The sequence below is a fragment of the Rhagoletis pomonella genome, unplaced genomic scaffold (assembly GCF_013731165.1).
Source record: "Rhagoletis pomonella isolate Grant_MI unplaced genomic scaffold, Rhpom_1.0 Rhpom_scaffold_01042, whole genome shotgun sequence".
Taxonomy (NCBI): Eukaryota; Metazoa; Arthropoda; class Insecta; order Diptera; family Tephritidae; genus Rhagoletis; species Rhagoletis pomonella.
The window spans coordinates 1-26,815 of NW_023459596.1; the positions used below are offsets into that span (position 1 = coordinate 1).

The 26,815-nt window shown below is 39.3% G+C and overlaps 5 protein-coding genes across 5 annotated transcripts; 3 read left to right on the forward strand and 2 right to left on the reverse strand.

Moving 5' to 3' along the window:
• Window positions 1-3: 3 nt before the first annotated feature.
• LOC118751851 (odorant receptor 7a-like) lies at window positions 4-918 on the forward strand (the record flags this gene model as incomplete). Its single annotated transcript, XM_036486677.1, has 3 exons — window positions 4-296; window positions 347-707; window positions 771-918. Coding segments are annotated over 3 exons (729 nt in total), but the record flags the coding sequence as incomplete, so codon positions are not given.
• Window positions 919-1,040: 122 nt separating this feature from the next.
• LOC118751852 (odorant receptor 7a-like) lies at window positions 1,041-2,553 on the forward strand. The gene is made up of 3 exons (XM_036486678.1): window positions 1,041-1,984; window positions 2,051-2,411; window positions 2,479-2,553. Exons 1-3 carry the CDS (start codon window positions 1,041-1,043, stop codon window positions 2,551-2,553), a joined length of 1,380 nt encoding a protein of 459 aa, XP_036342571.1.
• Window positions 2,554-3,292: 739 nt separating this feature from the next.
• LOC118751854 (odorant receptor 42b-like) lies at window positions 3,293-4,019 on the forward strand. The gene is made up of 3 exons (XM_036486679.1): window positions 3,293-3,349; window positions 3,418-3,689; window positions 3,755-4,019. The coding sequence occupies exons 1-3, from the start codon at window positions 3,293-3,295 to the stop codon at window positions 3,807-3,809; spliced, it is 384 nt and encodes a 127-aa protein (XP_036342572.1). The 3' UTR covers window positions 3,810-4,019.
• Window positions 4,020-7,632: 3,613 nt separating this feature from the next.
• Window positions 7,633-11,453, reverse strand: LOC118751855 (alpha-(1,6)-fucosyltransferase-like; the record flags this gene model as incomplete). Its single annotated transcript, XM_036486680.1, has 4 exons — window positions 7,633-9,155; window positions 9,225-9,649; window positions 9,721-10,261; window positions 11,191-11,453. Coding segments are annotated over 4 exons (1,884 nt in total), but the record flags the coding sequence as incomplete, so codon positions are not given.
• Window positions 11,454-18,386: 6,933 nt separating this feature from the next.
• On the reverse strand, window positions 18,387-22,013 carry LOC118751849. Its single transcript, XM_036486675.1, has 4 exons — window positions 21,648-22,013; window positions 20,526-21,248; window positions 20,030-20,347; window positions 18,387-19,959 (listed from the first exon to the last, which is right to left on the reverse strand). The coding sequence occupies exons 2-4, from the start codon at window positions 20,998-21,000 to the stop codon at window positions 19,220-19,222; spliced, it is 1,533 nt and encodes a 510-aa protein (XP_036342568.1). The 5' UTR covers window positions 21,001-21,248; window positions 21,648-22,013; the 3' UTR covers window positions 18,387-19,219.
• Between the last annotated feature and the right edge of the window lie 4,802 nt (window positions 22,014-26,815).

The following is a 26,815-nucleotide window of genomic DNA, read 5'->3' on the forward strand; positions in this document are numbered from 1 at the left end:
GGCTCGGTGTTCTTTGGCCGTCCACCCTATGCGTTGTACAATCCGTTCCTCGATTGGCGCAAATCGAAACTAGAGTTCATAGTAGCGTCGCTGATTGAGTTCGCACTCATGGACGTGGCTTGCTTTCAGCAAGTGGTAGACGACTCTTATGCGGTCATCTATGTGTGTATACTACGCACGCATATGAACATTTTATTGATACGCTTAAGGAAGTTGGCCACGAATGCAGAACTGAATGCGGAGCAGAATTTGGAAGAACTGAAACTATGCATTGTGGATCACAAGAATCTACTGGGGTAAGTTTGTTTGCCACTCTGGATGCATTCGTAACCTCCCGCCCTTGCAGACTCTACAACATCATTGCGCCTATAATTTCTGTGACGATCTTCATCCAATTTATGATAACCGCCACCATACTCAGCGCTACGCTTATCAATATCTTCGTTTTCGCCGATCAGTTCTCAACACAAATCGCCTCCTGTTTCTATATACTGGCCGTGGTGGTAGAGATCTTTCCGCTTTGCTACTACGCGCAGTGTCTCATGGACGATAGCGAACGCCTATCGCAGCAGATCTTTCACGCAAATTGGATAGAACAGGACGTGCGTTTTAGGAAAATGATGGTTTTCTTCATGCAGCGCACTCAGCACGTGATGGAACTTAATGCCGGCAAGATATTTCCCATAACATTGGGCAGCTTTCTGAGTGTGAGTATGCGAGAATGTTGAGGTTTGATATGTATGTATAATTAAAACCCTGTCTCTACACAGATTGCGAAATTCTCATTCTCATTGTATACGCTGATCAAGAAAATGGGCATCAGGGAGCGAATGGGGCTGGAGTAATGGCAAGCAGCAGTAGTCTCTTCATGAAAATCTTCTTAATTCTAAACAATAAAAATTGTGGGCCAAACTTCGATTAAATGGTTTCTTTCCAGTAGGGCGGGATCTTAAAATTAATATTGGGCACTAGGTTATCTGATAAATTCAGTATTTTCTTAACTTCATGCTTTAGTTTGCTATTTACAGGATTTAGTCAACATGGCCAACTTTTTACCTCGCCAGCTAAGGAAGCTGGTTTTTCAAGGCCTTCGCCCCGACGAGGTCATTGTTGCCGAGGTGCAACCACCTGCCGAGCCAGTTTTAAGCAACGCTCAACTGATACGCCTTCAATTCGAGAGGGCTACGCGCACTCCTGTCAGCAAAAGAGAATCTTCGGCGCAAGAAGAACATGAAGTGCGTCCTTACGGTGCCGTACACGACATCCATTCGAAGGATGGGCTCACGTATCTCTTTCGCTCCTTTATGGCACTTGGTGTACTAATGCCAGAAAAATATAAATTCCTCTATTGCCTTTATGCGCTTCTTCCCCTCGGACTCATAACCTTCTACCTACCCGCCGCTTTCGTGCTATCCTATTTCAAGCTGGACTACTCGACCATCAAGATCGGCAACTTGCTGACTTCGGTGCAGGTAAGCATTGCATCGTTTGTCGGCGCCATCAAACTATGTGTAATGGCATTCAAGCTGCCTAAATTGCGCGCTGGCGAAGCTATAATGTCTGAGTTGGACGCGCGCTGTAAGGATGAGGACGAGATCGAAGTATTACGCAAAGTCGTACGCCAGGGCAATCGTTTACTGGTTTATATTTTAATTTGCAATTTAATCTATTCGACAAGCACTTTTTTGGGCGCAACACTGAAAGGACGGCCGCCCTACGATATTTACAATCCGGTAGTGGATTGGCGCAAATCAAAATGGCAATTCGTATGGGCTGCGCTCTGGGAATTTATACTCATGGATGGATTGTGTGCCGAGGAGGCTATAACCGACTCGTATGCTCCGATTTATGTTTGTATAATTCGGGCGCACATGAAGACGCTGCTCATGCGCTTACAGAAACTTGGCTCTAATCCGGAACGCTCTCGGGAAGAGAACTATGAAGACCTTAAGATGTGCATAAGGGATCACAAATCGCTGCTGAAGTGAGTGGAAGTGGTTGGCTTACTTTCATAGAATAGTGTTCTAATGGGCGCCTCTTCTTCTTACAGGCTGTTCGACATCGTGCATCCGATTATCTCCACCACCTATTTTCTACAGTTCATGACCACTTCGCTGATGGTTGGTTGCACTTTACTCAATATAATGATCTTTGCGGTGGACAACTCTGCGCGCATCGGCCACTTGTGTTATGTTGTTGCCTTGCTCATGGAGGTCTACCCTCTGTGCTATTATGGCCAAAGCCTGCTGGACGATAGTAATAGTCTGGCTAATACCATTTTTCATGGCCGCTGGGTAGATCAAAATGAGGATTTTCGCAAAATGTTGGTGATCTTCACACAACACACCCAGAAACCTATGGAGCTGCTGGCTGGGAAGCTAATTCCTATCAATTTGACCACTTTTGTCAGGGTGGGTAGGAGTGGCTTATAGGAAGGGTGTTTCCATTACAGACGTCACTTATGAACTTCTCTTGCAGATCGCTAAATTTTCATTTACGCTCTACAGTTTTATTAACAACATGGGTGTGAAGGAGCGCTTTGAGGGGTTGTAAAGCTGCGCAGAGGAGAATCAAGTAGACAGTTTTCAGAAGACACATAGATACTTGTATTTCAAAATACTGGCACCGAATGTAGTTGCTTTTGTAGAGTAGAATGACTAAACAACTTTCCCCTGCAAATGAAAAGTTTCACACTTTTGCTCCTTTGCTTTGAGTAGCTTTAAATAAGAAAGGGAGTATTTAATTTTTGCAAAACTAATTACTTGGCTGAGCGGGTTTTGAAAAAACTGACGCGAAAACAGAATTAATAATTAAATCATCATATAAAAAGTCGGCGCATCTGTTACTCATATAACATTGGACTAACCATACGGCCGACATTCACAATGGGCAATGTGCTAAAATGGAAATTCCAAAAACTACTTAGTAAGAGCTCCAACTTAGTGCCGATTACTGGAGTGGACTATCCAGAAAATGAGAGGCGAATCGCAATGATTTCATCAGCAACTAATCCGCAAGAACTTAAAAAAGGCGGCAGCCCGGAAAATGTGCTTAAAGTTGTTTCAGGACAGGAGGCGCGACACGCTACCTTTTTGGCTCTCTTCGACCCTTCGCCATGCTAATGTCTGAGCGCTTTAACCCCTTTTCCATCTCTACTCCATCCTACCGTGCTTTCTGATTGGCTTCTGGCTGCCATTTGCGTTCACCATTTCCTTCATACAGCTCGCCTTCTCGGCGCAGAAAATCGGCAACTTTCTCACCCCTCTGCAAGCTGCGAATAGCAGAAGAGATCATGGACAAATTGGATGCACGTTGTTGCCCTGATGAGGAAATTGAGGAGCTGCGCAAGGTGAGACGCCAAGGCACGATGCATTTGTAATTGTCAATACTAGCACCTTCATTGGCGCTGCGGTGCAGGGTCGCGTACCATACAACGCAGTGTTGAATTGGCGTCACTCGAATTTGGAATTCATCATTGTAGGATTTTGGGAGTATTTCCTCATGTCCGGCCTGAGTGCGCTCGAAGCTTTAACCGATGGCTATGCACCCATCAATATCTGCATAATCAGAGCACACATGAAAATTTTGCTCATACGCATTCAAAATTTGGGTGCCGATCCGGAATGTACTTTGGCGCAGAACTACGATGAATTGAAAATGTGCATTAGGGATCATAAGCTTCTGCTAAAGTGAGTATTATCAAAACTAGGCGAATCAATACAGTTGAGAAATGTGGTTTTTCTTTGTATTGCAGTCTCTCGACATCGTGGTGCCAATCATTTCAATTACTCCCTTTCTGCAATTCATAGTCACCGCCATTATTTTAGGTTGTACTTTGCTCAACTTATTCTTCTTTGCTGTGGACAATCCATCGCATATTGGCTCAAGTTGTTTCGTGATCGCCGTTATCATTATGGAAATCTATCCGACAGCAACAATCTGGCTAATGTAATATTTCATGCATGCTGGCCGGAACAGGATGAGGAGTTTCGCAAGTTGTTAGTGGTTTTCATGCAGCACACCCAGAAGCTGCACATGGAGCTGTTGGCAGGTAAATTGGTGCCGGTCAATTTTGCTACTTTCGTTCGAGTGAGTAAGATTACGAAATGCTGATTCTTTCAGATTGCGAAATTTTCTTTTACAGCTTTATCAATGAGATGGGCCTCAAAGAGCGTTTCGAGTGAAATATATCAAATCTCATGGCTGTATTGCCATCTTTTTTATTAGCCAGCAAGGATATAGTTTTGACGAAACACAGCAGTGAATTACATACATACGTATTTATGCACAGTAGATTCTTTTTCTTTAGCGCACCAGTTCAATTAAAGTTTTAAATAAAAATAGAAGAAGCATTGCAGTTGAATCTAGTCATTCATATTTAGGAATACAGGGAAAATTTAAAAAGATAAGAACTGGAAGCTGGATGAGGTTTAAATAGCCCACCTCTCCTTTCCACAGATAATCATGCCAATACCAATGGACACCAAATCAACCTTAGATTAAACTAAACTGAATCCGATAAAGACAGAGTCTCTAGAGCTTTTTGATATGGTATTATAGATGGCATCTGGCAACGGAAAGCTGGTAACTGAGTTGCTATTTTGGCAACTACATTTTTGTAGTTGTGGGGTTTAAGGGCATGCTAAGAGATGTCTCGGGTCGTGGAGTGACACTTTTTCTTGAGAGCTGCAAATTGATTTAAGAAATTGTACGTAAATATCATTCCATTTCTTGTGCGTCATTTTATGTGAATTTTTCGTTTTTCTTGAGATCTGGAAGCGACCCTTAATTCTACAAATGTATTACTTTTCTTGTGTAAATGCTAGAAACAGCATGTAAAGAGCTGTTCTTACTGACAAATTGTTGCAACTTGCAAGTAAAAATGTAGCCAGTGCACCTTCCCCTAAAAATGTTGCTTTCTCAATTTTGCCAGCTTTACAAATTTCTTGCAAGTTTTTGTGTAAAGTAGCTGTTAGACATGGCAAGTACAAGCTCTTTCCAAAGGTTGTCAAACTCAAGAATCTCCAAAAGAGAATGCAGGAGCAGTTACAGCTTGCACGTAAAGTGACTTTCGAACGCACTTTTTATTTCTGAAAATCAAATTTTCCGATACCACTTTTTGTCTGGTTACACTGTAAATGCAGACAAGCCCACTTTCAACTATGTTACCAGACATTTTTATGCTTATAACAAAATTAATGACCAGAAAAATTTGCTAAACCTGCTAAAATGTGCACAAAACAGTCACAAAATATATAATACATTAATACTTAAATGCTCCATATCAGAGTAGAATAAATTTATTACATATATTTTTCATATTTTATTCAACACACGGCAACACTTGATTGTTTTAACAGCACTTGCAGCAAAACTTAAAATTGCTAGTGCAGCTAGGAATGTTCGATATCGGATCGATTTTTCTGAATATCGATATTTCATCGCACGATAATCGATTTTTTGAATCGATATTCCAAGGTCGATATACCGAAGACATCGATACCATAGCCGCAATATCGATATTTAAGTTGACATTTATTTTTCATCTTCAAAGAAGTGCATGGAAAAATACTAAAGTAGGTTTAATCAATAGCTTGTGTGATTTATTTAGCTCTTAAGATTGACAAACCGCTTGAGTCGACCGGCATGCCGTTTTTATCCTCAGTAAATATACAAGATGGAAGTAACACAATTAGTTGAGTTGATAAGCAGGTCTAATATTCTATTCAATTGGAAGTAGGATTTTCAACATCGATTTTTCCGATATCGATATTGTTCAGCCCGATATATCGCCATATCGATTTTACATGCAATGAATTACATCGATTCATGATATCGATACTTTCTTAAATATCGAACATTCCTAAGTGAAGCACGAGCAAGTTGAAATTATTTCTCAAAAGGGATTTGCATAATTTCAGTTGCAGTTACACCTTGCAATTTTTATTTCCGAAAGTAATTTGTGCAAATCTGCAAAAAGGACTTTCTAGCTAGCACCTTAAGTAAAATTGCTACGAACTATCATTAACTAGTACGTAAAAATATAGAACTATTGTTGCTTACCTATCAGCAATCACACCAGCCACTATGCAAAGTTACTGATTATTTTAGATTTTTCTTTTTATTGCCTTAAGTTTCGCTAGCACCGACATTATCGTTTTAAAGCACTATTCGCGTTCCTGATTTCCGCTATACGACGCACTCGTTCCCGCGGCAGGCGAATCTACGCTACCGGAACGGCACACATTTATTTATAGCCAAGGACTAAAGGCTCTGTTATGCATACTTGGCATTGCTTGAGAGTTGTCACATAAGGAATCTGTTAAATGAGCTTCGCGTGTAAGCGGTTACCCAACGCACAGCATTACATACGTAAAAGTCTGTTGGTTTTTGATTTCTACTTAAAAATGGTATAGCAGTGCATGCAATGCCAAGTATGCATAACAGAGCCTTAACACTTCAACAGCATTCCCAAACAAACATTTTGTATAATGGTGTATGCCGATACAATAACAACAAACCGACGCTTCCACACGCACCTGCACCTTCACCATTCTTCTTTTTTCAACATTCGCACGTGGATTTTATCGAACGCGTTAATGCACTTGGTAACTGGCTTACTTTTAATTTATTTTTAATATTATTTACTAACGAAAAACGCACTCTTCACCTGAAATTTGCGACAAAAAAAAAACTAAAAAAGCGCGTGCCCGACGCTTGCGATCGAATGAAAGGACAACGCAGAACTGTCAAACGTGAATGTGTTCGTTCAACAGGTGGGTGTGGGTGGGTTGTGCAGACAGTGTTGGACAATGCGAAATATAAATTGTATCGAACTAGTGTATGTACCTAAATGCTAGTGCATCAACGAAAAGAAATAATTTAATTTAATCAAATTTTATTGAATTCAATATAAAAGAACAATTTTATAAATTTAATGATATTTTTCGAAAGTCGTATGAGAATTACACTGGTTTACAGCAAAAATGTTCTATTAATGTCACTATCCAATTCCTATGTAGAATTGCTCGGTGATTCCGAAAATCGAAATAATTTTTTCGTTCTATGTATAGCTTTTCGATATAGTGGAACCACACTTTTTTTAAGCTGAATAACGGTAAATTGCAAATACCTCGAAAAAGTAGCCATAAATCAACTCGATTTTTTGGCATCAGCGAGCGATTCTAGATACAAATTGGATAGTGGCGTCTGGAGAACAAAAACAAAATTAAAATTTGTGATCCAGTGTTATTAAAAAATATACATTACAAAAAATACAATTAACTGTATTAAAACACATTCCACCCAATACAAAAAATGTTCGAATTGCGATATGCCCATGTTTTTACATTTGATTTTATTTTTAATTTTACTCATTGTTTACATATTGCAATCATACATCTGGTCTCAGCAATATGTTTACATTTGTATACTAGATATTTTTGTTCAGACTATTTTACACGCCCAACAACACAATGTGCCTCATGAAGAAATTAAAATCTGGCTGCGAAATTGATGCGGACTTTTCAGGCACATTGTGGCGTGAAAATTTTTCAATAAAACTATAATTTTATTTTCAGTGCCGTCCACATTATTTATTAACACTATTTTTTTAATATATAGCTTAATTACTTTTTATTCTAACAAAACATGACGTGGTATATAATCACACTTATTTTTATTTCAAAATGCTTCATTCTACACTGGAATATTGCTTGGGAAAAGCTCATACTACTTACATATTTTTTAGTTTTTAAGTTACACCACAGCTGAATCAGGGAAAAGTCGTGGCAATGCACTTTGTAGTGCAGTAAAAAAAAATTGTTTAAACAGATTTATGAAGCCAGTAGTAGTGAGGTAAGTTGGCTTTGCCGTAAAACGCTACAAGCTTTTAGCAGCTGTAACATATATACTTAAACAAAAACCTATTTCAAGATCTTGTGCAGCTGTTTCGAGTGCCTTTATTATTTCTGCTCTGTTCATGCTCTTTTTGTTGTATAGTATTTTTATATATGTAAGTTTTATGTTATCAATAACCGTTATATTTTACAAATTTCGTTCATTTTGGTGTTTACTTACTTTAATGTACTTATAGTTACCTAACTCATAGCTATATCTTATTCGATTTTATACGCAATCAAAAATAAATTAAAAAAAAAAACGATTTTCAATCAAAATACGATACAAAAATTTAGTTGTAAGAGGTTTTGTGCAGCTCTAGCGGTCGAAAAAGTGAAAAATCAAAATCGCCGCGCAAAAAATCATATAAAAATATATTATACGTAATTTTCATGTTGCGTCTATAGTTATTGACTAAAATCTAGCATCTAGCAGAGTAGTATTGCACAGCACTAAAATAATAATTTTTACAAATCTAAATTAAAAACAAAAAAAAATCATACATACAAAATGCCTAACTGCATGATAAATATTTTCTTAACGCGCTAGTGTCGCACAACTCAGCTCAGAGCATTGTGCGCGCAACGCGCTCCGCTCGCGTTCACACCCGCCCCTCCTGCACCTGCTCGTAGAGTGGCAACTTGACGGTTTCCACCTTGTCAACCACCTTGAACGAGGGGAAGAGTCCCACTTGATTTGTGCGCGTATTCTTGCCCTTCGAATAACCGTCCCAATGGTTGCCGGCCACGCTCACCAGGTCGCCTGGCTTCATGTGGATCTCGTCGTGATTGCGCGCCGGATGGCCCATGACCACTTGTCGATTGTGCGAATTCTGCCCACCGTAGTAGTAGATATCGTCCAGCGATTTGAAGCGATGCGCCGCATCCGGGTACAGCGTTTGCATTATTTCGTAGGCCATGCGGCAGACCTGCGAGCTAAACGTGCACACCAGGTAGTCGGAGAGAGAGAGCAGATGTATGTCGAGTATGATGCCGTTGAGCGCGGTATCGGTGTAGCGCGTCGAGACGGCGGCCATGCGTGCCACCTCCGGGTCGCCGATGATCTCGTACTGGGGATACTTGTTGCGTGCCTCCTCGATGACGCGCGCATCATCGGAAGCGAGGAATATGCGTCGCGGCACTGTAGTGGCGTTCATCTCCAAGGTTAGGAAGTAGTCCTCGACGTGTGTCATGTACTCCTCTATGCGATGGAAGGCCGCTTCGGTTCCAACTTTGTCGGTGCGACGCACGTGAACGCTAGCAAGTGAAAAAGTTAGGAAAGTTAATTGGAATTTCGTGTCTTATTTTTAATGCAATTTCGCCTACCCGACAATGGGCTTCTTCCAACCCAATTTCGCACGACCTGCATCGAGGAACTCCAGCGTGCCTCTTTGCGGACGCAGCAAGTACTTCAAAAACTGTCCGATCCACCACACAATCGGATCGCCGTGCAGACGCTTGAGTCGCGGCGCCAAGTCCTCGGGTATAGCTAGCGGCAGGAAGGGCGGACGCGGCATTAGCGAGTCAATGATCGGCAACACCAGCACCGGCATATCATGCCGCCCAGGCCAGTTGCTGGCGTGCGCGGCGTCCGCCTCCAGACAAGTCTCGGACACCGGCAGGAAAACCTCCTCCCAGCCGCCTTTATGGTAGCGCCAGCCCCGCGACTTCAAGATCATTGTGCGCTCCGTCGCGTAGGCCACTATGAAGCAGTAGACGACATGGTGCAACTGGCAGCCGTAGCCGCAGCCCTGCAAGGGGAACGCGTTTAGATTTATCGCCAAAATAAAACAACAAAAGGCATTTCCCCTGCGGCACTCACCTTATTCAGTTTGCACACCAGCTTGCGCGCGTTGGCACAGTCCTTCGGGTTTTGCAGGTAGTGCAGCCGCCGCTGCATCAAATCACTCAAATCGCGCGCCTCTTTCTGACGCCACGCCTCGTAACCATCCACCTGCCGCAGCCGCTCCATGTCACTTAACAGTGAGCGCTTGTGTTCGGCGCCCAGTTGCAGCACTTCATTGATGTCCTGCGTTAATTCGGCCTGCGTTGGCGCGGCGCGCTTGCTCAGCTTACCCAACTCACTGCTAAAGTAGTTCCAAATCTCGCCTATGTTCGACTGTATACGGCGACGTAGCAGCTCGTACTCCAGGCTGGGCTCGTGCGCGCTGCCAGCAGCACGTTGAGCGCCCGCATTTGGAGCCGGCATGCCGCCGAAAGTGTCCGCATCAACGCCGTCACCGTCGCCGGCGCCCATGAAGTCAGCCAATGCGGCATCTTGGTTCTGTATGTTTATGGAGTTTTGCAAATTGAATTCGAGCTTTTCGATGAGACGCTGCGCCGACTGCTTGTCGATTTGGTCACTATGAGAAGGGTGAAGAAAAATTAAACGAAAATAAGAAATTAAATACGAGCTGCATATTTCTGTGTATTTATGTAGTATGAATGTGTATGGTATGTATGTGTGCTAATTTCTTTTCAAATGGTTGAACGCGCAATTAACTGTTCATTCAAAGCGTAAAAACATTAAAATATACACATTGTGTATGTACATATATGTATTTGTAAAGTGTCCACAGCAGATTTTTTTTTGTAGAAGTCGTCACGCCGCTGGCCGCGCATCGACCGCTAAGCGTCAGTACACTAATCATCGCACATTTCACGCCACAATCACACTTTGATCGCTTGTAATCCCTCGCTTTTACTCAAGCCCATATTCGAGTGAGTGCATGCGGTCCCTAAAATGACAAAAGCGCCACCGCAAGCGTCGAGTAGTGGCGGAAACCCGGCATTGTTTGGTTGTACACGCAGCTGAATGAGCTGGGCGGAGTAGGACAGAGGGCAGCGGTAGAGCGCTGCTTAATGCACCCACAATAGGCGCGCGTGCGACTGGCGATTGCATTCAGTTTGCCATTTGGCACGGCAAGACATTGTGGCATGGCTCCAGCGGCGCGAACATTGAATTGTCGCATCTTTAGTTGCCCCTAAAGCAATTGTTGTTAGCACTTTCGAGCATTAGGGTTGCGTTGGTTAAATTTAACCAGAATTGCGAAAACTATATACGTGTGTGTGTTTTATCTAAATTTATGGCCATACATTTATCGATAATTATTATCGATAAATTTATTGAAATATTTCTCGATATCCGTACTCATCGCTAACGTTATCGATATGCATATCGATTGTAATCGTTACCGATGTATTCCTCGATATGGTTAAAATTCAAATTATCGATATATTTCAGTTGGTACCGTTTTCTTTCTCGTTCTCATTTTACTCATTTTACACTTACCTCGACAACTTCTCGATCATCTGACGCAGCTCCTCATTGCGTTGCTTCGAGTATTCGAGCAGCTGCAGCGCCTGATTGATGCGTTTGGCTGTTATCGTATCCGCGTCCGAATTCGGTTGCGCACTCAGCTTATTGACAAAAACGTAAACGAGCAGCGCCCAGGTGAGTACGAAGATGATGAGCGCGCGTATCCATGAGTTTGAGGTAGAACCAAAAAAATTGCCGAAATAAGGACATCTGGGTGAGAGTTCGATCCGCTGAATTTATTTACGCCAAAAATTAGAGAAAAAATCTCCACTGCTGATGCAGTTATTTGCAATTTGTGGCTGTTAGTTAAAAATTATTTTGCATGCGTATTCCAGCTGGAGTTAAAGTATAGCCAAAGTATGCATCGGATGCCACTCTAACAACGACTGCTATATTCCTCTTTGGAATCTGTCTGGTCCATATCGGGAGGTAGTCGATGTTTTGAGCTATCGTTGAGAAAAATACATATATTCAAAAAACAAGTACATATGTAGATTTTAACTAATAAATTACGTAAATGAAATATATATAAAATATAGTTTAGATTATCGTTAGCAAAGTGAAGGTTGTTTTAGTTTTAATACACATTATAATTTGATTTAAAAATAAATTTTTTAATAAATTGTATTAAACAAAATACGAGTTTCTTTTTATGTGCTGGTTTTCGATTTAAAAGAAGCGGCACAACATACAGCTACTGGCGTATGTAGTCGAGGTCATCTAACGCAAGACCCAGGAGCGCCCCTCTTTAGTTCAGTGGGTTTAGGAGGTGTTTCTAGTCATGAGGTGACTCAGGTAGGAGTTTAGCGAAGTTGGGCTACGGTGGTGCGAGTCTGCCGAGGCAGACGAGCTCTGTCTCGCCCACGTCAGGTTGCTCTGTTCCAAGGACGGCACACACAGGTCGGGAATGGGTGTTTATTGCCGGTGACTACGCCGTCGGGTCCAAAGGTGGTTTTATGAACCTCTGTACTTCGTCCGTTAGTTTGTTCTGACGTGCGTAGGCGAGGGCTCTTCGGCAAGCAGTTGTCTTTTCGGGTGCCAACGTCTGTGGCACCCTACAAGGAATTGCTTACATAGAATTGTGTTATGCTCCCTGACAGGGAGCATTTTTGCTCCCTCGTGTAGGCGATGTTGTGGCGACATCAGAAGACATCTTGTGGGTGTCCTTAGAGCCGTATTTTGGCAAGTCTGTAGTTTCGTCCTTTGCGTCCTGCTAGTCCCCGGCGACCACACGGTCGCTGCCCTGCCTTGTATGTTGCCAGCAACGTTTCTTTGCCTCTGACCCAGGTGCTGCCGGCTAGCGACTTGAGGACCTTGTTGCAGTTGTATCCGCCTAGCAGGAGAACAGACTATCGAAAGTAGCTCTGAGTATTTAATGATTATTCGCACTCGGATATGATACGCCATCGGCGTGGATTCCAGGCTGTATTCCGACCTCCTTCTTCCAGATCGTAAAAAGGGTTATGGAGGAGTTTGTAGTGCTCCTTGTTCGAAGAGGTAGTGAAGAACTTTGTCTACCTAAGGTCAGCCCGGAGATAAGCGACGAACAACTCTTGCAAACAGGTGCTACTTTGTGCTCGGCAGGCACAGCCCTCTTTCGACGAATAAGAACCACGTTCTACAAGCCTCTCGTCCTGTCCGTCTTTTTATGTACCGCAGAAACAGGGGCGATGTCGAACAAAGATGACAAGGTTTTGGGGGCTTTCGAGAGAACTGTTCAATGCAAGATCTACGGGCCTGTTTGCATGGGTGACGAGTACCGAATAAGATGGAATGACGAACTGTACAAGCTTTTTTACGAAATGGACATGAAAAGATCCTTCGACTCAGCACGCATGGGTGGAGAAAGCAAGGGCGCTCACGATCACAATGGAAAGACCAAGTCCAAAAGGACGTGTCCGTACTTGAACAACTGGCGCAAATCCGCGAAGGACAGAGGTAACTAGCAAGGCTTTTTGGTCTCGGCCCAAAGCAACAAACGGTTGCAGTGCCAAATAAGATTAAGAAGGCGTTTCTTAGTTTTAGCGTTAACTCAAAACAAAAAAAAACATTAACCGTTTCAACCGATTTTAACCGTTTGCTCAATTTCCACTCGGCTTACAACATGTGCCGCTGTTTTTCTCAATTCACACTTCAATGCAGAAATATATTAACCGATTCGCCCGATTTTAACCGTTTCACCCGATTTAAGCATTTAAAACCAGTTTGTTAATATTATTTTGCACACACCTACATTTCTGCATATCAACACTCATTTTCTGGTTCGAATATTTTTTTTTTTTTTTTGATATCTATAGATTATCTCTTTGCCGTTGAGAAGTAGCCACACCATATTCAAATATGATTTGAGGGGCGCAGTACATACATACCAAATTTTTTTTTTTTTGTTTTATACCACTTGCTCTTAGTTTTAAATGCAAGTAAACCTTTTCATTTCTTTTCCAGCGCCCCCCCTGGTATTTATGGTTTATGGATTATGATAAGCGCTGACTAGAGCAACACGCCTCCATTTAGTTACGTGCGGCGCGCTACATACATACATGCATACATATGTATGTAAATCCCCCTACTAAGTCCAAGCTATTGTTACTATATTTTATTTGGGTGAGTAGCGAAGAAAAAATTAAAGAGAAAAGAAAGAATACATACATACATAAATAAAAAATTTGCGCGTATCACATAAACGTTACACTATGCTGTTAAAAAATAAATAAAATACCACAAATATACATATGTACATACATAGATATTCCGCACACTGTCGTTATATTTGTACTGATATTTCCACTGAAACCACAATTTATTTATTGTATTTTTGCTTTTGTGTTTCCAGCAGCCGCCCCACACATTTTTTTATTGCCACAATCAAAATTTAATCTTTTTCATACCAGATTTTATTTGAAATTCCAATAATTTTATTTATTTATGTACATATTTAAGTATGTGTGCACGTCGCGCATCATTAAGCGAACCACTGCCAAGTTCTAATATGCATGTGCGTTTGTCTGTATGTACATATGTATGTATGTATGTATGTAGTATTTCGAAAAAAAAAATGTAAATAAAATAAAAAACCATGAAATACCCCAAATTAAAGAAAAAAAAAAACAATCAAAACCACTCGTACATCTATTGAGCGCACTCGAGCACAATGAGCCAATATTGCTGAGCGCTGAGCGGCTTGTGGGCGCTTCATTGACAGCTGGCGTTCACAGGGCAGATGCGTTTGCCATTGTAGTACACATTTATGTATATCATTTATTTATGTACATATGTGCATACATACACATACATATATATATATATATATATATATGTATGTACATACACATTTAAATAAATTGGCATAAAAGGTGTTGTTGTGCGTTAAAGCGCTGCTGGAATAGATAGGGGAGTCGGGGGGCGGCAGTGGTGAAAGCAGCAGCAGCAGGCGCAAGTGAATTTCTTTCACCAAATCACTAACAGAGAACATACTATAATTATTATTATAAGTACAATTATGTATTATTATAAGTTCTCTGTCACTAGCGCAAAGCAAAAAGTTTTCGTTTCGTTTTTTCTCTCGCTCCGAACTTTTTCTTCAATGCGCCGCGACACGAAATATTTTCGATTTCATTTGCACGGTTGTTGAAATTAACTTGTTTGTCTATTATTTCTTCTCAGTATTTATTAATGTATATTCAACACTTTCTGTTGAAATGCTTACATTTCTGCTTTTTCTTTTATTTCCAATTCTATTTGCTTTTTGGTTTTTGCCTTAAGCAATTCTTGTTGATATACAATTTTGCTGCAGCAGCAAATTTACTTGCAGATATTTTCTATATACATATATATTGCCACTACGCCGTGCGATGCGCACTCAAAAACGACACATTCTCACTTGAGCGACTTTGCTTATCCACTGAATGGCTATCACGGCTACAGGCTGGCGCAAAAGCGTGTATTGTATTTAGTAGCTCGCTAATAGAGTTCTTTGTTAGTAGTGCTGCATTTGCTAGTATGTACAAAGTAATTTCACTCAATTGTAGAGTTGCCAAGCGTGCCGTTTACCGGTTAGCAAAAATTTAGATTTCAACGGTAATGGAAAATTGGAGATCTGGGTATGTAGGTCATCACATACATATGTACAATCGCCACCGGTTATCGAACATCAGCCGCTTTTGTCAGTTTTGAAAGGCTTCTTGCGAGCCTGTAGATTGCTGTGCTGGGAACCCTTTTAACAAAATATAATTTCCAAACTTAGCTGTGCTTATTATGGAACGTCCCTTATTTTTACCAAGCGACCGCTAGTCAGAAACAGGGTTATTCATTAAAAATGTACTTTCATACATATACACACATACGTACATATCTACAAACACACCAGCCTACCAGCGCACTTTTCAATTCACACATCGTACAATTTCCGCATGCGATAACAACAAAAGCAAAACTTACTTATACGACAAACTACAATACAACCATAATCACGGGGGTAGTTTCTTTCTGCGTCCTCCTGCTTTCCACTTTCCACACATCAAGCATTCGCTTTGTACTCCGCGCTTGATCCCTCGCATCTAATTTATCATCACACTTGCTTTGCCTGTTTTACTTAGTTCTTCACTTATGCACATACCTGCCTTGTATTTTATTTTTATGTAAACATATGTAATTATTTTATTTTATTTTTATATATGTATGTATGTATGTTTTTTGTGTAAACAACAACAATGTGCAGTGTTGCCGGATACTAACAAAAGTTGTCTGCTATGTGTATAGCAACAGCAACGTAGTTGCTACCTGGCACAAATCTACGCTGTCTTTCATCCTCTAGCGCTTCAGTTCCCTTGGCAATGGTGTTTTGCCGGCTTCGGCTTACACACACGCTCATACATCCGCATGGTTGAATATACATACATACATACCTATTTCTTTCGATTTTATTCATATGCATCGGCAGTAAGCCGATGTGAATCGTCGTTGGCCATTTTGAATGTAGCTATAAAATACATTTCTATGTAGGAAAATTAATGCCTCAACGTAAGCAGAAACTTTCACGTATGTACACAATTGTATAGTATGCGGAATTTAAATTCTCTGTCAGTAATTTTTACTTTACAAGTTAAAACACTGTGCTTTGCGGAAGTTGGCAAATATTTGCCACTTTGGAAAGTTTGGATATTGCCATTTTTTTTGTTAAAGCTGCAATTACTCGTTGACAAAACTAGCGAGTGATCCGAAGGAAATTGAAACGAATGCGCCATTTTCGAATGTGGCGGAACATATGAACGCCATTTTGATTTGCGTATAAAACGAAGGTGAAGCAAGACTGTATATACATATGTATGTATATATTTTTCTTGATTAAATTAAGAATGTAAATTCCTTTCGTTTGATATTTTTTTAGTTAAATTTTATAACAATTATAAAGAGCACAAACTTCAGTTCCCACGACAGTCCTGTATACGTAACCGGAACGACCCAGATTTATATCAGACCAAGCACTGTCACTCCAACAACACTCCGCATAAAACTCTTTGGGGAATCTTTGTGCTGTTACAACAACAACAGCAGTACAAACTTCCAAGCCACCACGAAGTCAAGCCTCCTACATATTTTTGGCAGTGCCTCCAGGTGAGTTTCATATTGCGACGAGCACTTGTTAACTTTGGCATTTCATGACTGGAACAGAGCTGTATAGGTTTTAGCAACACCTAAATAGATCATCGGAGATCTTAAAACAAATACATAATTGACCATACATGGTGCCTTTCAACTACGTAGGCTATATTCTTGTAATTGGCAATGAACATAGGGATTTTAGATGACATTTCCATACTTACTTTTCAAAGAAATTGTCCGTTAATAGATTTCCTCCGAGATGCATACGCATAAGCAAATTTAATTTAGCAGTTAAGTCTCGTTTAAATTCTTTTTTTTTTTAGTTTTTGTTTATTTGTATTACTTTTTATAGTCATTTGCGTGTTTACATACCGTTGCTGTTGCAATTATGTACTCATTTTACTTTGCATCCTCGACATCAACCATCAAATCTTGTGGTCACCTGACGACATTTATTTTCAACTCGGAATCGTTAACATGTTGCCTTGTTAAACTCAGCCCTGTTTTATATGCTACAATTTATGTATGTTGCCCTTTTGATTTTTTTCACTACAAAAATTTTATTACCTATATTTTATACCTTTAAATTTATTTTGGGTTTTTTGTCAGTTTTTTCACGCTTTTAATATATGTATGTATGTATGTATATAAGGATTTCTATAACTACGTGTACCTTAAATTAAGTTTTTTTTTCGATTTGCCTGGTTTAATCATCCTTATAGCCAATTCCATGTGAATAAATCGTTCCCATAATGTACAGGCAAAACAAAAACAAATTGAGAATTTTTTTTTTGGTTTGCTTTATAATTTTTTGGGAATGTTTGTTCACATGGATTTCGCGATTAGGTCGAATATTTTTCATTTTTGTTGCTATAATTTTATTTTTTGCTCTCTATATGTATTGTAAATGCGCTATTGTAAAAAATTTCAATTTGTATTTCTTATTTTGCTTTCTATTTAAGGTAGTAGTGGATTTGTTGATCACTTTTGCATATTCCTCTATTTCTATTAACCTTTTTAAGTAGACTTAAATAAAAAAGGAAACATTGCGAGTAAAATATTAGCAATCTACATAAAACCAAATTTGTGCCTTTCAAGCGATTAAACTCCAAAGGGGCAGTTGACTTTTATGCAACGCAACCTACAAATTGTGTATGCAAATGTGCCAGTGCAAGGTGTCTCACGAATGCGGTATACATAAATTGAAATTGACACATGTACATATGTACATAGATATTTATCCAATTATGTTGAGCTTATTTTTCGTAGCCGAAAACATATCCATATTTTTGGATTTTTAACTTTTCATCACTGTTTATTGTTATAGTAAAATAATGTTTGCAAGTGTTTCAAAATGATTGTGGATATGGATGCAGATGTACACTAGCATGTAATAAGTATGTATATATGTGTGTGTGTGTGTGGCATTATAATTTGCTTTAAAGTAGTATACATTACATTACTAATTAAAAATAATTTGCATTACTTACTGTATTTTTTTATTATTTAAATTTGCGTTATGATTTTGCAATGATTTTTACTGTTTAGTCATTTTCGTCTCAACTTTGATTTTGAATACTCTTTTTTGTATCCAAGTATATGTATGTATTTGCGTAGTTTCGTTTTACATTAAGTGTAAACTAATCAAAGAAGTACTTTACGTTTTTTTTTTACTAGTTATTTAATTAGATGTACTTTTACTTGCAGTTACTTTTTGTTGGGGAAAAATGCAGAAATAAATATTCTTTAATGATAAATTAAGTAAAAATTATTTTTAAACTAATATTATATATTTTTTTAATTCAAGAAGGTGTTTATTTTGAAGACCTCCTCAATTATTTAAAAAATAATGTGGTATGAAGAATAAAAAATAAAAACCAAATAAACTTGTGAATTAAAAGTGTAAAGTGAAATGCAAATTCAACAGAAGGCGGCAGCAGTAGTACACAGCCTTAATCTGAGGTTAAAGCTTTAGGACAAGCCAAAAAGCACTGTGCCTACATTGTATCGTAACTGGGTATTTATTTGTTCAGTGAGTAAGTTCAAGGCATTTGTTACTAGTACATAGCTGCAATTTTTGGAACGCAGCATGTCTGCGCTTCTGTCGGTAATCGCTTTCCTTAGCATTCATCGTTCGACTGCTTTTATTTTACTCTTCTGTTTAATTTCCACATTTTTGTTTTTTTTTTTTCTTTGTTAAGGTGTTATCTGTAAAAATTTTACTTAATGTTAAAGAATGTGATCCTGCAATGCTGCGCGCGCTACTCCGATCATTCGTCTTGCGGCACTTTACGTTATTTTTTTAGGTTTGTGTCTTTTCTCCTGCCCCACCGGCAGCGCGCATTCACTCTATATGCTATATTTTAATTACGCTCTAGTTAAACCGCTTATCCATTGTAACTTATTCGTTTCGTACTTTCTTCAGCTCTGGTTGACTGTGTGCTTCATCTGATGTTAAGATTCCGTCGACTTCGCTGCCACCATCGGCGCATTGCAATGCTCGCTTCTGCGCCACAACGGCTCCGACAACACTGCTGAGGGCGGAATCGTTGTTGGAGTCGCTAGCGATGGCTGTGGTGTAATTTATAGCATCATTACCGCCAAACACTGGCGTTATTGACTTGTGGCTCTGTCCGATGTGGCGGCTGTTGCTGTTACTGCTTTCGTCCTCTGCGTCTTCCTCATCTTCATCGCTCCCTTCCTCATTTCCCGTTGAACGCAAGCAACTGCTGTTTTCTCCATCACTACCAGGTGCAACCAAAGTCGCTAAAGTACCATTTCCATTACCGTTGCCATTTCCTACGACCGTGGCGGCAGCTTCCTTCTGTCGGCTGTTGCTCACAAGGTGGCCAATGCCTTCAATGTCGCTATTACTATTTGTGTTTGTATTTATGCTGCTATTACTGTTGTTGTGTTTAAGTTTAGCCTTTTCTGGTGCCTCCAAGTTGCTCTCTGAATCTGAGGCGAGTGGTGTGCCAACTTCGCCATCGTCGGTTGAGGTTGTAGCAGTGGTCTGTGTGGTGTTCTCATCAATGATGGGCTCTTGTGAAGTGGAGTCGTTCGAAACAAAGTTAGAATCGCCATCCTGCAAAGCACTAGCCGCTATTACAATGGGTGCTGTGTTGGTGTGATCATTTTCAGCTGAAAGTAAATTTTTTTCACTCAAAAAAAAACGTAAGCTTAAAAAGGTAAAATAGCTTTGACATCCCACCTGCACCTAAACTTTCATCATCGCCGTCATTTGTATCGTCAGCCTCACCACTAATTATTTTAGCTGCCTGTGTTACTGCCTTTACTGCACTACCATTGGTATTTGCACCGCCACCAGCGCCTGGTCCGGGCATTTCATCCAACAGCTCTGGACTCAAGTCATTCGCAACATAATGGGCCCAGAGAGCCAGCTCCACGCGATGTGGCGACCAAAACGGTGTTTCGCCGCCAGCCTCGGTATTTAGGCGTTCAACAGTAGTCTGAATGTGCTGCACAAAATTGAGGTACTCCTTGGTGGTATAATCAATACCCTCGATTTCTGTAATTCAAAGAAACCAAAGCAATTAAACTGCGCAAATACTAACGTAAATGTTTTCTTAGTTTGTATATTTCTTCTATTCATTTTACTAGGTATATTATATTTGTCACTCTAGCCTAACGCTATTTTATTTACTTTTATATGTCGAAAAGAATAATGAAATCCTTTCAATACGTACCTGGAATTGCCATTAGGCACTCATCTGCCATGAATGGCGCTGAATCAGGTGCAGCAGCTGCCAATAGCGCCGATGCCATGGTGGTGCCAACCCCTTTGAGATTTGAGAGTGCCGTTATGGCCTGTTCAAGATTGGGCAGCTTACGGAAAGCTTTCTTTGTCTCCTGCATAACAGCGCGCGGCGTATTTACCTTCACCAGATACGAGAGCTGTGGATAAAACTTTCCACGAGACTGCTTCCATTTCATTGTCTGCACCAACTCGTCGTATATCATGTGGGCATCCTTCCCTCGTGCTTTTATCAACTTTGGCAACTCGTTTTGATACCAATCGTCCAAACGTATCAGCTCTTGTGGTTTTTTGCTTCGCTTTTCTGCCTTTAATTTTAGCACTTGTGGATAAAGTTTATAGCAGTACTCGAATTGGTACGTGTTGCCATTCTCGAAGAACGACGCAATGTCCTTGTTAGTTGTCATATCGAAGACCGCTGCTGTGTTAAAGGTGGCGATCACGTTGGCGTTTCCGAAAGTATTTTCCTCTAAAAGTGTATGCCCGGTGCTATTGCCGCCGCAGCTATCGCGTTCGGCAGATGGATCGATCGATGGCAATGTTGGTTAGCAAAACAGTGGTTGCACTGGTGGTTGCTGGTATTGGTACCACACTCGCAACTGTGGTAGTGATGATAATGACAATGGTATTAGTGGTGGTGGATGAATCGTAATGGCTGTAGGGAAGATGCGAGCGTATGCTGGTTATTTTGCTAAAAATTGGAAAACTACTAGTGGGTACACTACATATCTATAATAAACTCATCAATATTTGTCCAAAATTAAAACTCAACATTAAAACAAAATTAATTTCTTTTTTGGCTGCTACTGGCTTGCTCTTTCCCATTATGAAGTCTTTTTAATTTTACGAGTTTGCTTCATAGATTGCTTTGTGTGTCCAATAATCATCCTGGCTTTAAAGGGAGAACATAATCGTATTCACTTTAAAAATTCAGCTCAACATCGAGTTTCCCTTCAACTTGGAACACTTTCTTTTCTTCAATATACATCGCCTAATTTAATTTTAAATATGCAGGTGGCACTATTACTTCTAAAAAACACAATTTTGCACTTACCTCAATTCAAAATTGGTCAATAATGGCTCGTTTACGCTTGGAAAACTTTACTTTATCATCAAAATCGCCTCCTCTACACCAACGACAGTAAAAATAATTTTCAATTCAATTTCAAGTTTCGCAGTCTACGCGAGCGACGAACAAAAATCGACATCATTTTTTCCTCGTTTTATCTTCATCTCTCTTTTGTGGTTCGCTTCGTTGTCCTCCCTTTCCCTTCTCCGGATTTTATTTCAAATACAAGACTGCGCGTTCATTGTGCTCTAGCTGGTGTTTGTGTGAGCGTGCGTATGTTTGTTTGTGCGTTCTGCCGTATGCGCTGTGCCCGGTTGGTAATCGTTGTCGTTGCTGTGCCGTTGTGCTTTGGGTCGCGGTCGACAACGTCGCTGCCTGACCGATGATTTTTCATTTTACGACTCGCTCGCCTTCTTGCTGTGGATGGGGATGCCACATATCAAATACATTGAAACTCTCAAGTTCTGCATCTTTTTCTGCACTCTAGCTTTTTACTAATCTTCATAACTAACCAAAGATTGAAAGCAACTCGTGTCTTCAAATCTTCTTCGACCTAATTCGTGTAGTCATGCATGAAGAGTTCCCACGACAGTCGGGTCTACGTAACCGGAACGACCCAGATTTACGTACAAATGTATATCTGGACAAGGACGGGCACTCCAGCATCACTCCCTAAAAACTCCGGGGAGCTTGAATGATGTTACAACAACAACGTCAATCGAAATTATATTTGTGCATTTTTCGTGCTTCATTTTTTTGCTTCAAAAAGCACTGATCCATCCATTGCAATGCCCACTATCAACGTTTGCTGATACTACCTGTCCAATATGCCTTAGACTGCATACAGAATCGTATCTTAGCTAACGTCAAAAATGACTTGCACAGTTCACATAAAACTGTCCTAGCTGCATTTTTTGGGTTTCTAGGACGAATTTGACATAACAGCTAAATGGATATATTAAAATGGTAATCGCTTGCAAGCGCCCGAAATACTTGGCTAACCATCTATTAATTTATCAGGTGCTGGTTTCAGAAGGCATTTTCCATCGATGAAATTGTACTTTTCGTTCCAGCTCTGTGGCAGCACTACTCAGCTGTTTGTTGTTGTATTCACCATGGCTTCGCCGCTGCCAAAACGCGTCCATTTGTACCCAGTTCCACGGTTGCCACACACTTGGACAAAATGTCACCAACAATTAAAAAAAAAATACCCAAAGTATTAAAAACCTTTTCTTTCTTTTGACATACACAATGGGCGTTACTTACACCTTCGAGATTGTATTAAAGTTGCCTAGAGGTTTACATAGGTATGTATGTACATACATGATTTCTGCCTTTTCCGAATCGATTAAATACACTTTTTGAAAAATCATAAACTTAAGTGTCAAAGTACCAATTCTGATAACATTTTACTAGAGTGGCAACCGTGCCCAGTTCGTCTGAAATCGTTGACATGGCAAGATTCGGCTGTGTTCGGTTGTTCGCCGTATTATTTGCGGCCATTTCGTTTCAGGGTTGCAATGCAGTTCCGAAGCAAATGGGAACGGCTTGTGAACTATGCTCCGCACAGTGACCATTTCGACCTTTTCTGTACTCAATCTGTCTAAAGTTTCGGAAATGACGATCAACGCAAAATCGATATCTTCTAGTTTCAAGATAAATATGTCAATATACATATGTATGAATGTACTATATATGTATACTTCGTGTATACGTATGTATGGGGTAATGTAAATTATATATCCCTAATCAAAAATATGCCATATGTCAGTGTACAAATACATATGTAACTCCACAGTGCATTCTTTGTAATTGGGTAATGCCAACGACAGCGAAAATCGGAACAGCTCATGGAAAAAACCCGTACGGCCCTCAGCGACCAAAGCCGTTTGGCTGTGAACGTGTATCAAGCAACAATACAACCATGCTTTTGCTGCAAATAGCAGTAAGGCAACAACAATCGTGTGTGTTGGAGCGGAAATGAGTGTTGCCAGAATATTTTCGTAAACAAATCTTTCAAGTGAAGATTAATATTTCAAAAATCTAAAAAATTCTTGAAAAAATTCTGTCAAATAAATCTTTTTTTTTGAAGATTTAAAAAATTTTTTTTTGCTGGCCAATTAATTCTTCTTATAAAGAATTAGGAAGTAACTTTAAATTACAAAAAAAAAAAACAAAAAAATATTTTTAAGTCATCGATAACTATTTTTTTAAGACTTATATAATAGACGTTTTTTCATAATAATTATCAGCGAGATAAATATTTTTAAGTCTTCAAAGACTTTTATTTTGAGACTTATATTATAAAAGTCTTGTCATAATATTTATCATTGAGATAAACATTTTTATGTCCTCAAAGACTTTTATTTTGAGACTTATATTATAAGTCTTTTGATAATAATTATGAGTACGAAAAAAATGTTGTATATAGTCCCGAACGGGTCCCAAACTGCTCCCCAACTTGTCCCGAATGGTCCCTACCTAGCGCCGAACTGGTCCCCAACTAATCCTGAAATGCTCCCGTCTTTTAAGACTTAAAAAATTTTTTCGCGCTCATAATTATTATAAAAAAACTTTTATAATATAAGTGGAATACTAAAAAATATTTATCTCTCTGATAATTATTATGAAAGGATTTTTATAATATAAGCCCTTGAATAATAATTATAGATGACTCGGAAGATATTTGTCTTAATATATTGATTATTGATTGACTTTTATTCTTTTCTCTTATAATAAATACCGTGGCAATTTGATGAAATCAATATGTCGGACGAAAAATTTTGCCTTAAAATTTGATTTATGGGGAATTGAGCGCCACTTGTATCAGCTCACGTCGAGCGCACGTTTAGTATATCCAAGGCCTTTCTTCGCGAAAATGTAATGAAAATGTTGCCAGAAAACTTCAAAATGCATCTTGTGGTTAATTGTTACTACAACTATAGGGATTAAAGTTGTAGGAGTTAAAAACTCGAGAGGAGAAAATAGTCAAAGGATCATAGTACAAATTTTTCATATAATGAAACTGGTTCATAGTTTTTCTCTTTTTACTTGTAAAATAAAAGTTCCTGAAATATACGTATTTTTGGTTTATTTTTCGGGTTTTTCTGTTTTTAGTGCCTTTATTTGCCTTTTTTGCGTTTTATTAAGTTTGGCTGTTATTTAAAGTTTATTAATTTTTATAAGTCTAGCTCCGTATTTACTAAAAACCACGATATAACGAAGTTGGCGGAGTTGGACCAATGCCTCGTTATAGAATATCAAATCCTCGATGCAATATCCAAATTTTAAATTCACTCAGCACCATTTATTTTTTTTTATCATTCAGTCCTTAATTTCCGCGTACATATTGTAGTTGGTGGCCGCTGTGGTGTAGTGGTAAGCAATGCGCGCTTCCACTCCACAATGCCTGGGTTCAAACCCTGGTCAAAGCAACATCGCAAAAATATAGAAAAAAGGTTTTTTCTTAACAGCGGTCGTCCCTCGGCAGGCAATGGCAAACCTCCGAGTGTATTTCTGCCATGAAAAACAGCTTCTCATAAAAATACAATCGCCGTTCGGAGTCGGCGTAAAACTGTAGGTCCCTCCGCTTTGTGTGACAACATCAAGGCGCACGCCACAAATCGGAGGAGAAGCTCGGCCAAACACTAACATATGTGTAAGCGCCAATCTATTATTATATTATTGTAGCTATAATTGAGAATATCAGTTTTGAAAGCAACTCGTTTATGTTGTGGCACTTTGTCGAAAAATTCTTGGATTACAGCCAAAAATGGATCAGCGGACTGTTTGTAGGTATTTAAAAAGTTTAAATGATTCTCTACCGGTGTGCGGATAGTTTCATCTAAAGTAGCATAACGTTGGGCATGTGAACTTAAAGTCAAGCTGAGATCCACGGTTGCGGAGCTTGTGGCTATAAGGCAGTGTCTACACACTCCCCATTTTTCTGGCTGGTAGCCTGTTTAGCAAAAAAAAATTAAATACTTGAATTTCTCTTGAGGGTGTGCGAATACCTTTTTTTTATAAAAGCAAAGTAAAATATTAATTAGAAAACTGCATATCGCTACCTAAATTCAGAAAGGCCCTAACCAAACTTTTTTCGAAACTGCATTTTTTAAGATTTTAGTAGGATGTATTAAAATACACCTTCAGTTAAAATTTTAAAGTGCTAGTACCAAAAATAACGGAGTTTCATGCCACTTTTAAAGAGCCTATTTGTTTTTGATACTCTTTTCATAATGTTTTTTTTTGCTTCTGCTGGAAAATAAAAAAAAATGTTGGTTAGGGCCTTTGTGAATTAAGTTAAACGATATCCTTTCCAATTATTACCTTCCATAACTATACATACATATGTACTTACTCTCGCAATATCAAAAAATAGTAATAGCTTTTCAAAGAACAGACGTAGAATAAGGAAAGTAATTATTTAACCATATTGAACTCGCAGGACTCAAAACATCAGACTAGAATCTTGCAAATTTAAATTTAAGCTTTTCTAAGCCACTCGGGTTATTCCATGATTGAGGGAGGTTGACTTGCATTGGCCTGATGTAGCTGGCGTGCTGTTATCTGAAAAAAAGGAAATTTTCAAACATATTTTTAAATGATTATAACATACATATCCGTTACCTGAATATAGAAAGGCCCCCTCTCACATCGTAGCTGAAATGCAAAAATGCCGTGACTAACTAATAACGATGTGGCGACTTTTTAATCGATTATATGTATCACAATCAATCAAAAAGGGACTTTGTAGTTTTAGTTAGTTACGGCTTTTGTATTTCAGCGACGATGCGAGATACGACCTTTCTATATTAAAGTAACTATATACACCTACATGTATGTAGTTGGTAGAATGTTTTCTATCTTGTTCGCATTGAAATTACCTGATAATTGAATAAATGTGTTGTGGGGTGCTGCTTTTAGAAGTAGTAAACAAAAGAAATGCAGAGCTCATGTCTTTGTTTTCAACGGTGTACAAACAATACAGGTGGATAGATTTTTTTTAAGAATTAGTTACATTCCTAAGAGCAGAATTGAAGTTGTTTAGCCATTACGTATAAAGATAGCTAGCACATACATACTACAAAAATTCACTTTGGAAACGACATACAAACATATGTATTAGCAGCTTCAAATAATTGCAAAAGCGG

Coding starts and splice junctions, on each gene's coding strand:
- LOC118751852 (XM_036486678.1), top strand. CDS start 1,041: ATGGCCAACTTTTTACCTCGCCAGCTAAGGAAGCTGGTTTTTCAAGGC. Junction 1,985..2,050: donor GATCACAAATCGCTGCTGAA/GTGAGTGGAAGT, acceptor TTCTTCTTACAG/GCTGTTCGACATCGTGCATC. Junction 2,412..2,478: donor ATTTGACCACTTTTGTCAGG/GTGGGTAGGAGT, acceptor CTTCTCTTGCAG/ATCGCTAAATTTTCATTTAC.
- LOC118751854 (XM_036486679.1), top strand. CDS start 3,293: ATGGACAAATTGGATGCACGTTGTTGCCCTGATGAGGAAATTGAGGAG. Junction 3,350..3,417: donor AAATTGAGGAGCTGCGCAAG/GTGAGACGCCAA, acceptor GCTGCGGTGCAG/GGTCGCGTACCATACAACGC. Junction 3,690..3,754: donor GATCATAAGCTTCTGCTAAA/GTGAGTATTATC, acceptor TTTGTATTGCAG/TCTCTCGACATCGTGGTGCC.
- LOC118751849 (XM_036486675.1), bottom strand. CDS start 21,000: ATGACAACTAACAAGGACATTGCGTCGTTCTTCGAGAATGGCAACACG. Junction 20,348..20,525: donor GTGCCTAATGGCAATTCCAG/GTACGTATTGAA, acceptor TTTGAATTACAG/AAATCGAGGGTATTGATTAT. Junction 19,960..20,029: donor TGATGAAAGTTTAGGTGCAG/GTGGGATGTCAA, acceptor ATTTACTTTCAG/CTGAAAATGATCACACCAAC.